General features: G+C 35.3%; 1 protein-coding gene across 1 annotated transcript; it reads left to right on the top strand.

Moving 5' to 3' along the window:
- The first annotated feature begins 997 nt into the window (after nucleotides 1-997).
- LOC125824487 (uncharacterized) lies at nucleotides 998-11,706 on the top strand. Its single transcript, XM_049503876.1, has 9 exons — nucleotides 998-1,065; nucleotides 5,303-5,357; nucleotides 6,607-6,705; nucleotides 6,861-6,904; nucleotides 8,482-8,569; nucleotides 8,663-9,450; nucleotides 9,978-10,223; nucleotides 10,346-10,402; nucleotides 11,267-11,706. Exons 1-9 carry the CDS (start codon nucleotides 1,054-1,056, stop codon nucleotides 11,435-11,437), a joined length of 1,560 nt encoding a protein of 519 aa, XP_049359833.1. The 5' UTR covers nucleotides 998-1,053; the 3' UTR covers nucleotides 11,438-11,706.
- The last annotated feature ends 486 nt before the right edge of the window (nucleotides 11,707-12,192 follow it).

Here is a 12,192-nt window from a genome sequence, read left to right as displayed (position 1 = left end):
TTAATATAATAAAATAATCTTTAAATATTATATTACAATCTTAAATATATCACATGAGATATTTAGAATTAAAAATTACCAAATATAAACAATGATTCATTTTAAAACATGCTGAAAGGAAAATAATACATATAAATTGAAATATAGGGAAGGTATATTTCAAGCTTTGCACCCATATTCTTGAAGTATTATAGATCACTATCCTTTTAAAGTTGTATAAAATCAAGAATTATCTAAATTAGGATGGTAAAATTATATTATAGAATCATGAATTACCTAATCCGTTTAGATTTAAATGGGGTTAACAATTATTCATTCATTAACTCAATCCATTTAATTCTTTCAATTTAGTTAGTTTAAAAGTCAAGCAATATATCATCTTGATCTATGAAAAATAATTATCAAAGTATTTTTTATCATGAATTTTTTTTTTTTATTAAATACTTAAATAAATTATTAAAAATAGATCAAGAAAATTAAACTTACAAAAAATTGTGCAGATTAAAATTTAACCTATTATTACTTATTACAAATTAAATAGGAAGCTGATCATTTATCAATTCAACTCTTATTTTATTCATTTATTAACTCAACATGTCCATTTGAATATCTAAGTAAAAACATTATAGAAACACTTTGATTTTTTTAAAAAAAAAATTACTATCTAAAATAAACTTATTTAAATCTCAAAATTCGAAAAATATTACTAGATAAAGAAATATATTTCTTCTAAGAATGTCTCATACTTTAATATCCCCCCTATAATTGAAGTAGTGGTTAGCACAAAAAATTGCAAAAAAGGAGTGCCACGTGTCAAAAGCAAAAGAGACGTAGCAATTCAAGAGAGTGCAATTCCACCGTAGCGGACTTGAAACTCAAGATTTTATCAAAACACTAAAAACGAAACTGACAACAACATATAATTCCTTTCGATTCCGTCCCATAAATGGTTGTATTGTACCTGCGACCCCTTTACTTTCCCCTTTTTTTTCTGTTCATTTTCTCTCTCTTAACACACACACAGACACATAGTTTCAGTGTCACTACAATTGAATGATGAATCAGGTTAGTGTTTTTGGTTTACTTTGTCAATTTTTGTGTTCTTTGATGGAATTTGTGTGTGGCATTGATGAATGGTGAAAAAGGGGTTGTGGAAATAGTGGAATTTGGTAGTAAAAATGAAGTCTTTATGTTTGTGTGGCAAGTTGCTGGACTTAAAAGGGTACTTGCATGTTAAATTTCTGCTCAAGTTTTGATTTTTTGGTATCCCTTTTGAGTAATAGAGGTGAAGAGTTCAGAAAGTAACCATTTTTATGTTAATTGAATGATGATTCAGGTTATTGTTTTTGGTTTTCTTTGTCAATTTTTGTGTTCTTTGATGAAGTGTGTGTGGCATTGATGTAAGGTTAAAAGGGGTTGTGGAAATTGGAAGTAAAATGTAGTCTTTATTTTTGTGTTGCAAGTAGTTGTACTTGAAAGGGTACTTGCATGTTAAATTTATGCTCAATTTTTTATTTTTTGGTACCCATTTTGAGTAATAGAGGTGAAGAAAGAAACCATTTTTATATTGACTGATGAATCAGGTTAGTGTTTTTGGTTTTCTTTGTCAATTTTTATGTTGTTTGATGGAATTTGTGTATGACATTGATGTATGGTTAAAAGGGGTTGTGGGAATTGTGGTTTGGCAGTAAAGATGTAGTCTTATTTTTGTGTTGCAAGTTGCTGGACTTAAAAGGGTACTTGCATGTTAAATTCTGCTCAAGTTTTTATTTTTTGGTAGCCCTTTTGAGTAATAGAGGTGAAGAATTAAGAAAGAAACTATCTTTTTATTAATTGAATGACACACACACAGAACTCTCTACACTCTCATTACAGTTGACTGATGAATCAGGTGAGTGTTTTTGGTTTTCTTTTTCAATTTTTATGTTATTTTTTGTACTTTTTGTATGACATTGATGTATGGTGAAAAGGGGTTGTGGAAATTGTGGGATTTGGCAGTAAAAATGTAGTCTTTATTTTTGTGTTGCAAGTTGCTGGACTTAATAGGGTACTTGCATGTTGAATTTCCGCTCAATTTTGATTTTTTGGTACCCTTTTGAGTAATAGAGGTGAAGGATTAAGAAAGAAACCATATTTTTAATAATTGAATGAGAGAGAGAGTTTCACTCTCTACATTCTCATTACAGTTGAATGATGAATCAGGTTAGTGTTTTTGGTTTTCATTGTCAATTTTTATGTTCTTTCTTGTACTATGATTGTGCCTATGTGGAATTTGTGCAAGACATTGACGTATGGTTAAAAGGGGTTGTGGAATTTGTGCGTTTCGACAGAAAAATGCAGTTCTTTTGTATGGCAAGTTACTGGACTCGTGCATGTTAAAATTTCTGCTCAATATTGGGTCTTTTATAGCGCTTTTTCCGTACTTTAGATTAACAGTGGTGAAGAGATAAACCATCTTTTTATTTATTGAATGACACACACTTCCACTCTACATTCTCACTATAATTGTTTCTCTTTACTGATGAATCACGTTAGTATGTTTGGTTTTCTTTGTCAATTTTTATGTTCTTTCTTGTACTATGATTGTGCCTATGTACAGTACATTATGTAATTTGTGCGAATTTTGGAAGACATTAATATATGGTTAGAACGGTTTGAGGGAATTTGTGTGTGTTGGCAGAAAAATGTAGCCTTTTTTTTCGTGTTGCGAGTTACTGGACTCAAAAGGGTTCATGTATGTAGAAATATCTGCTCAATTTCATTTTTTTGCTACCCCTTTTTCCTAAATTTAGAGTAAATTGATAGAGATGAAGGAGGAAACCATCTTTTTATTGCTTAGTAGAGTTTTTCAGTTGTATGTGCTTGAAAAAGCATTTGAAGCTTGGCGTGTCAATAATTGAATGACACTTATTTACTGATACATTGTAGAGTTATTTAAGTCTTTACCCCATGAATAAACAACGTGATTAATGCACAATGACACTCGATAAAATAGCATAGAGATCAACTAAGAAGAATACATTGTTAAAAAAAAATAGCACTGAGAAATTCCTTCTTGAAGTGCATTCCTTCCTTGGAATTATGGAGATCTTTTTGTCTTTATATGGAAGTCTTAGGCTCCATCCAAAGTACATGAAATTTAAGGGGTGTTCTGAAAACGTTTCCTCTTTTGGGGACATTGTTCAACTTGTGTTTCCCTATTTTCCTTTCCAAGACTGTCCTTTTAAGTTTCCTTTTTTCGCGAATGAAAAAGATTAAGGTTGAAAGCTCTCTTCCAGAGCATTTCCCTTTCTGAAGATGCATTGCTCAACTCGTGTTTCCCTATTTTTCCTACATCCCCTATAACTTCCCTATCACCCAAGCAGTGGCGTACACTTTTTTCGTCAGTGTCACCTTTTAAAATGAGAAACAATAAATAAACTAATGTAACACCCTATTTTTTTTTTGATAACCTTGAAATCCGTCTGTCACCCACCCTTTGGACCAATCACAACCTTCTAAACTCGGTGGATAATGGGCCCGCCCCTCTACCCTTCTCCACTTAAATACCGGGCTTCGCTTTGCATGGTGTGGGGCTTGAACCTACGACCTAAGCCACAAATCCTCCACCTTTTGCCACTCGAGCTAGGCCAGGCCTTGGGGGCAACTAATGTAACACCCTATTAAAAAAGAATGAAATACAAATAAAACACAATTCACGGGTACTATTGTTTCTTTTCTAAAATAATAAAAAATATACTATAACTTTTTCTCGATGAGTTTTCCTTTTTTGAAATGTACTTAAAATCACCTCAGTAGAAATTATAGTGCTAAATATCTTTTTATATAGGGCAGCAAATGATCAGTAAATAATTTATTATTCATTGAATTTCATAAATTGTTCTTAATCGATTTTATTGGTGAGAAAGAACGATAAAGGGAAAAAAACATAAAAAGGACCAAAAACAAAAGCCCAGCTTTTCTAAAATGAGGCTGTGTATAAAATGTTACATTGAGGCTATGCAGATTCGACCACACAACCTTATTTGTGGAAATGAAACTCCAAACCAACAGAGCTACTTGTCACTTTACTCAATATATCCTTTGTGTTATATATATGTATAATAGTAATAATTTCCAATGAAGCTGTGTCACATGACACCCCTTCGACCTTACTAAATCTGCCCCTGCACCCAGTCAAAGAAAAGCAAGGCTGGGAGCTTGTTTTTGGTAGCCCCTTCTGTTGGGCTGAGAAATGGAAACACATACACTTGAACATGTTAGAGTATAATTGTACCCAATAAGTTGATTGTTTTGGTCCGTGGAACAGAATGACTTTGCAATTCGCGAGGGGTAAAAACAAACTCGATAAAGATAATGTTTTTCCATAAGTTTGAGAAGAGTGAAATGCTTAAAATGGTAAAAGGGAAGGATAATTTACTTTGCCGATTTATCCAAAAAAAAAAAACAAATAGACTGCTAATTACCAAGTAACATTCCTGTCGTTCTCATTTTGAAAATGACGTAAAAGAGTTCACGATTGGCAGGGTTATTAGTGAATCGTGGCAACTCTAGATGAATTCTCTCAATGATTTGCAATTTTGAAGTCTTTACGGATTCAATGGTTATTTGGTGCAAAGGCTATTTATTTTTAAGGCTAATTTCTTAAATTTGTTGCACCTGTCTCTAGGATGTTCAGCGCTAGCTCAAAGATTTTGGGACTGTTGTTCTCATTAAAGCTTACAAGTTTTTTGAGTGTGTATCTTTCTTGCGTTCATTTTTATTTTCTTAGGACAGTTTTTGAAACATTGGTTTTAAAAAATATTTTTCAATAAGCCCACTTACCTAAATACTGCCCTTGATGTATGACCTGCCTACACAGTGTCGCTGACACAAATTCTTTCACCGATGAATACTGTGATGAATACTGTGTATGTTCCGAGAAATAATGAAACAGGAGAGGAGATGGAAATAAAGTTTACCTATCTTACACCTAAATGCTTTTACAGGCACATATTAGACATCTATCTATGTTGGACATAAGTCTGTTAGAATGTTCCGCATTGGTTGAGGGGATGGGTTATTGTCTCCTTATATGGTCTTGAACAACCCTCCCTAATGAACTAGCTTTTTGGGTTGAGTTAGACACAACATTGGTTGAGGTATGAGTTGGTGTCTACTTATGTGGTTTTTGGGCATGAGCCAGCTTTTAGTGTTGAGTTAGTCCAAGGTTCTTTTTCTTTTTACTTAATCTGCTACATCTATGCATGTATTTACCTTAGTCTGAGAAAGTGTCCTAAAATTTTTCCATCTGTGTTTGCAGAATTCAGCATATCGAAGTGGTTTTGCTTCTCTAGGGGTCTGGTTTGATGAATCAGGTACTAACTAATGCATTTTCAACAATATACTAATTTGCACTGTGGATGCTTTGTGCTGGTGCAAATGTTAATTGTCTCATTGTTTAAGAGTCTCAAACTACTTGTTACTTCACATGAACTAGTATATTCCTTGTTAAGTTGCTTTGTTTTTCCCTTGTCTTGCTTATGTGATTCAGATTCTTTTTCCCGTTTATAATTGATGTGGATACACTATATAGGCTTTTCTCATTATCTTGTGTTACTAATTTATTATGATCTAAGGAAGTCATTACCTTGTTCTTTCTTGTTAATCCAGATGAATATGAAATCTTGGTACATTGATTGTTCTGTTTTGGGATTTAATGGCAGCTGGAGTTATGTCTATTTTGACAGTTGCTTAGATTGACCAAGGTGGTAAGTTTGACACCCGAACCTGCATTGTTGTTCTAATAGGCAGTTCAGGTGCCACAATTTGTGATTCCAAGCTTAATGTATATGCAGAGAGGAATTGCTCAGTTGTAATGGTATATAGATGACCCCATAAAATCAATTACTTAAAAAAAATAGGCTAAATAGCATACCTAGTCAAATATGTTCTCTTTAGCTTTTTGTATGTCTGATGATAGTATCAGCTATCGGGTTCTTTTGGTTTTTGGTTGCTAATTTGTTACTTTACTGTAAGTTTTATTTTATGTACCAACAAGGGTTGTGGTGGAGTGGTAAGTACTCCTTCACCTGTAACTAGAGATCTCGGGTTCGAGTCCCCTTGGGTACGGAGTCGCCTTTGTTAGGGAGCGTTGTACCCCCCAATGTGGGACTTCTTGGCGCGAATCTGGATTTAGTCGGGCTCCAATGTGAGTACCGGACACCGGATGGGAAACCAAAAAAAGAAGAAGTTTGATTTTATGTAGTGTAATCTTATATATTTTTCCTTTTCTGCAAGTCGCTAGAGATGAACTTCACTCGTCTAGATGTAGATGTATTGTGACTCATGCAACAAAAAGCACAATTTGAATTAATTCCTGCAGCATGATTCCCATTCTTATCCGCCATAAAAAGGAAACAGAATCCAATCCTTGTGCAGAGTGAATATTATGTACTGAGACCTCAGACCAGCGTATCTCATAAAAAGAATTACTCACCATGTCTTGATGATTTGTTTTTTTACGTTTTTTGTGGTATTGTAATTACTGATTCTTAGCTCATAGAAGATGAACCTGTTATTCATCCTTTAGAAGATGATACGATTTTTGCTGTATGTTGCTTTTAGAAACCCGTGATGATCATGCTTCTATCTCTGGTGTCTTGCGTTTTGATGAGAAGAGGGTATTAAAGGGCATGGAAAGGAAAGGTGCTTTGTACAATATAGGTATGTCATCTCATGTTTTTCTTTAATCCTTGGGAAGATGGTCGCTTTGGCGTATAGTATAATATATAATATAGCCCTTAGTCTTTGACTGTCATATCTGTTTATCTATAATTATGCTATGATCACTTCTAATAGTTCCTTTTTGTGGTTCTCAGGTTCCAGTATTGCATCTAAAAGGGAAAATGAAATTAACCAAGATGTATGTGAGCTTCTCTTTCGGTTAAATTGCTGTTTTTGATAATGGAATATGTCTAATCTAGTTACTAATTTCTTATGCTTAAAGAAATTTTCCGCATCTGTTAACACTTTTATCCCATATGTTTTTTGCTTTTCCTAGTTTTGTTTGGCCCAATCAGGAATTTAGAACTTCGGTCGCAAGTTTATGTTATTGTTGTCCCCCATTTTTGCATATTTGAATAAAAAGCTGTTGTCCCCTATTTTCCTTTTGGAAGAGCCTGTATCTTTTTGTACCTCTGTAATACCTTATCAAGTTTGTCTCGCCCTTCTTTCCTTTTATGCATATGGAGAAGTTTGTGTCACCTTTCTTTCCTTTTATGCATATCAAGAAGTTTGTGTGGCCTTTCTTTCCTTTTATGCATATGAAGAAGTTTGTCTCGTGTCTTGTTTAGCATTTTACCTTCCCTCTCTTCTAGTCTAGATATAGGTCTTGGAAGATGAGTTGATGGACTTCCTGAAGGCATGAAAGTGTACGGGATATTGCCTCTTTTGGATGAAGTAATAAATTTTAGTGATAGTTGGGAAATACTCTATACAAGTGGTATACCATAAGTAAAGAACCTACAATAACAGACGGTTCCCTACAAATGACACCGACTCTTCATCTTTGCTGACAGGACCTCATGGTTCCACCAACGAGAAGGGACACGAGGCTATTCCTTAAGGGGTCGTTTGGTGTGAGGGATAAAAATAAATGGTCCCGGTATAAAATTTTGGTGTCTTGTTTGGTTGTCATTTTTGGGATAACTTGTCCCACCATTTATACCATAGTGATGGGATAAGTAAGTTATCCCATATACATGGTGGGATAAGTTATCTTGGGATAGTTAATCCCAGAATAATTGATTCTGGGATAACTTGTTCCCAGCCAAACGACCCCTACGTGTATAAAAGTACTTGCCCTTTAAAAGTGCTTCTACTTTTTTCTCTCGCTCCACACATGACACAACCCATATACGCGTGAGTGGAGCAACCTTCCACACCTTATGTCTCCTCATTTGCTTCCCACAGCACCAGCTGAACAACATCTTCCATTGTACCTTACAAAAAGAAACACATCTTTGTCTAATTGAAAGAAGTATGATAACTTGATAGTATAAAAAAGTATAGTCTAATGAATGAATATCCTGGTTCAGCTAAAGGAATATTTTGATTGAAATGTTGAGTACTATGGAGTGTCAGTAGTCTTGACTGTCAATTTGAGATGGACGCACTGTATGGCTCTTTTTTTGTCCCTAGGAGATTAAACACAGCTCCACCAATATGCTGCAGTTAGACATCAATGTTTTTTTCTTCAAAGTTCAAATTGCTTTGACATTCTGATGTATAACAAAGTTGCTTCGCAGATCTTGAGTAGATTTCTTTTTCTTTTGTCGTTGGAATCCGCAAGTTGTTTCCTATTGCTCTCTGAATCGTTTGGTTGTGGGAGTTCCTTTCCTGTGCATGTTGGCTGTTTCGAGGGGTGTTTTTTTGTTTTTCCTTCAATCATTACTATCTTTAGATCTTTGTCTTTGCTGAATTACCTGGTCACCGTGCCAGGTCCTTGATCTTAAGCGAAGTCAATTTGAAGCTGGAAAAATTCAAGCACAAAATGATCTTTCCCCTCCATGTGAAGATTATTTGTTAGGTAAACAGTTTTCGTAAGTTATGTTCTTATTATTAAGAAAAAATATTGTACATCAAGTAGAACTACAATTCTTTCTGGTCTTCTTGGAAACAGATATTGAATTTGCTGAAAGCATCACAAATCTGGATTATGGTTCAAGTAGAGGATTGCTGGACCCTATTTTAGAAAGTCAGATTCCATTATCTAGTTGTGATGGAACTGACACCTGTGGAATGCCATACTCTTCGGGATTAGTTGTGCAAGAATCTCAAAGTCAGAATGCTATGTTTGGCCTTACCAATTCAGAGTTGCATGACCTTTCTCGTGACAAATGTGAAAGTCAGATGCTAGTTGAGTACAATGCTGTGAAATTCCCTACTGCTTTCAATCCAGGAGATATCAGCAATGTGGATGATGTGGCAGGCTTCTTTGCTGAAGCTGCATCTTCTGAGAAGATGAATGACAGCATGATTGACCATTCTGCGCTAACATCTAACGGAATTTCTTTTATGTCTAATGCTACACAAAATGAGGGGCAAGATGTAAACTGTGAAAGCTTTGATATGCATGAATCCTCTGTAGTAAGCCCTCCAGTCACTTCTGAAGCAATAAACACTGACACTCCTGTCACTCAAAAGCGTCTGCGCAAGCCTACACGAAGGTATATTGATGAATCCTCAGATCTTAATGCTAAACGTCTTAAGAAAAGAGTAGAGGTTTCTACTAATGCACCAGAATCAAAGAATAAGCTTCTCAAAGTCAGATGTCAGAAGAAACCTCGTGCAGAATCTATGGAAATGGTATTGTTTTCTGAAGAGTCTTCTTATAAAGCTATTCAAGTGCCTTTTGCCTCTCTTGTGAATGAAGAATGTGATGATTGGGATGCATCTAATGCGACACAGGTACACTCCAAATTTTTTTTGAAACAAAATGTGTAATTTCATTTATGTGATCCTTGCACTGCATCCATGTATAAGCACATTGAAGGCTATGTTGCTCGGACTCTTCAAAAATGCCAACGGATGCGTGTCGGATTCGCCAAAAGTAGTGTATTTTTGGAGAATCCGAGACGGGTGCGGCATCAAAAGTGAAGAGTCCGCACAACTAAGATTAAAGGTGCCCTTACTAGGCTAGTTGTATAATTTCGGTCGTGCAAGTCAGTTCACAAATAACATTCAACCACCATCTTTGTTGACAATTTATTCAAAACTCAAAATGAATGAGAGTTGATGTAACACTGTGCTTGCTAGAAATTTTTGGGTGGTGAGTTCAGGTACTTTTTGAAAACAAAGGGTGATCTTCCATGTCAATTTGTTATTGAGCATATCGTGATACCCTCCATACTTCCCCGTATCTTTTTGCAACTTTTTAATCACGTTTTAATCTTCAGTTAGTATTTTCCTTGACATAAAAGTTGATCACCTTGAAGGTTTTCAAACCTCACAAGGAGGAGCCTCATAAGGAGGCTACTACAGTTGTGAATTATGAAGATGATGTTGTTGCACCAAAGAAGTTGGATCAAGATGGTGTGCGGAGGAAACATCACAGGCTCTGGACTGTTTCAGAGGTCAGAAAGTTGATTGATGGAGTTGCCCAATATGGAGTTGGAAGATGGAGTCATATAAAGAAGCTTTATTTCTCATCATCTGTTCATAGAACACCTGTGGATCTCAAGGTAAGCACCATGGCCACTATCAGGCATTCTTCAACCAGATGAGTCAAGAAAAACCATGCATCATCTAGTGTTTGCATGCTACTTACCTAAAGCTGGTACTCTGCTGCTAAAACGTCTTGCAGGATAAATGGAGGAATCTTCTTAAAGCAACTTACCTACAGAAACAAAGCAAAACAACGGTGAGTATTCATTTTTTAAATTTGATTAATGATGCTTGATGTTTGCTGTGAATCATGGGCCTTTTAAACTTGATGCAATAGTTTCTTTCTGTTCTGTCATAGAATTACTTTGTATGTATAGCCATCATATATTCTGAGGACATGACCCTAGATAAGAAGTTTTGGAGGCTTAGGAGATTAGGGGAGAAGGTTAGCCATGTGTTGTAGTACTTTTCCAAGGGAGAAGCAGGGAACTGGTCTCCTTCTCATCTTTTAGTATTTTTATCTGGTATTCACATAGTATCTTATTTTTCAGTTTTACTACTACAGCTTACTTCAATTGCTTTGTGTATCTTGCTATTTTGTTGTTATTTTCCTTTCTTTCTTAGAGGGTCTACCAGAAACAGCTTTTCTAGTCCACAGAGGTAGGGGTAAGGTCTGCGTACATTTTACCCTCCCCGGACCCTCCACTTGTGGGATTACATTGGGTATGTTGTTGTATAGCCATCATAATTATTTGTTTTGAAAATTTTTGTTTGTGTTTGTGCGCACAAGAGTCATAGTAATACTAAATTATGTTGGTGAAATCAGATTGTTGTATAGTGGAGTGTAATTGAGTATAATTTCCACCTAACTTATTTATTCATGTTTAGTTGCATTTTTGGTTTCAAGTAGCATGAGTCGAACTCATCAAAGTTAGTAGGAAGCTTAACGCTCAAGAATCTATGCCTATATGCTGATTTTGGTATATGTTGTTTAGTCCAGCCACTTCGTTTGATGGATAATATAGCGACGTGTAGTGTTTTGACGTTCTTCAAACTTTCCCCTTATTCCAGAGGGCTTACTTTTCTTATATGATATTTGACCGGATTATCATTGATACAGGAAAAGGGTAAACATAACCTGTCTTGGCGACCTTTGCCAAAGTCTGTCCTGCATCGAGTCAGTGAACTGGCCAACATGCATCCATATCCAAGAAACCGGAGGTGCAAGAGTTCCCGTTCTCCATGTGCCTCATCTTCTCCTGAACATTCTAACAGTACTAACATCCCGTGACGACCCCAACTGTCCATCCGGAGATTCGTTGAGATTTCTTTTGTGAAATTCCTCTCCTATGCATAGTTACAGGAGTAACATCTGGTGATAACCCGATTTTACGTTCAAATATTGGTTTTGAGCTCTCTTATACCAACTCGCTGCATAGTTTGTGTATAGAGCAGCTTCATTTCAAGTGAAAAAAGGTTCTGTATAATTTTCATTACCTCTAGAAATGCAATTGTCACATCTGTAAACTTTTTTTGTATTTCCAATTGATACAAGTGACTATGTTTCAGCATTTTGTGTATAAGGTAGTATATAAAATAGTTTGTGACATCGCGCTGATTCCTCATTTACTGCTTCAAAATTTTGTGGAAAAATTGGGAACATAAGGAAATTGATTGGTGGCACATCTTTGCTCAGTATTCCACATTAAAGTACCAATTTGGAAATGGAAAGTTGGATTGGAAGGGCTGTATCATATCGAGATGTCGATTCGTTTTTCGTGCCCTAATGAGATGGAAAATTTGTTAACCCTATTTAGACTTTTGGTTGATTGATTTAGTTTTAAAGGAAAAGAAAAAAAAGTGATCTCTATGTGACATATAACTAAAGAACCTACAAGTTTGTGTTCTATTTACAAATTTCTTGTGTTATCTTCTACTGATAACAATAGCATACCCAATGTAATCTTCACAACTAGAGCGGAAGAGAATAACGTATACACAAATTTTATTCCTATTTTGTAAAGGTAGAGACTTATTTTTTACTGA

This window comes from Solanum verrucosum, unplaced genomic scaffold, assembly GCF_900185275.1.
Source record: "Solanum verrucosum unplaced genomic scaffold, falcon-dt-bn FXZP01000125.1, whole genome shotgun sequence".
Classification (NCBI taxonomy): domain Eukaryota; kingdom Viridiplantae; phylum Streptophyta; class Magnoliopsida; order Solanales; family Solanaceae; genus Solanum; species Solanum verrucosum.
The sequence above is the reverse complement of the archived record's forward strand: the minus strand, read 5'-3'. Positions and strand labels throughout refer to the sequence as shown.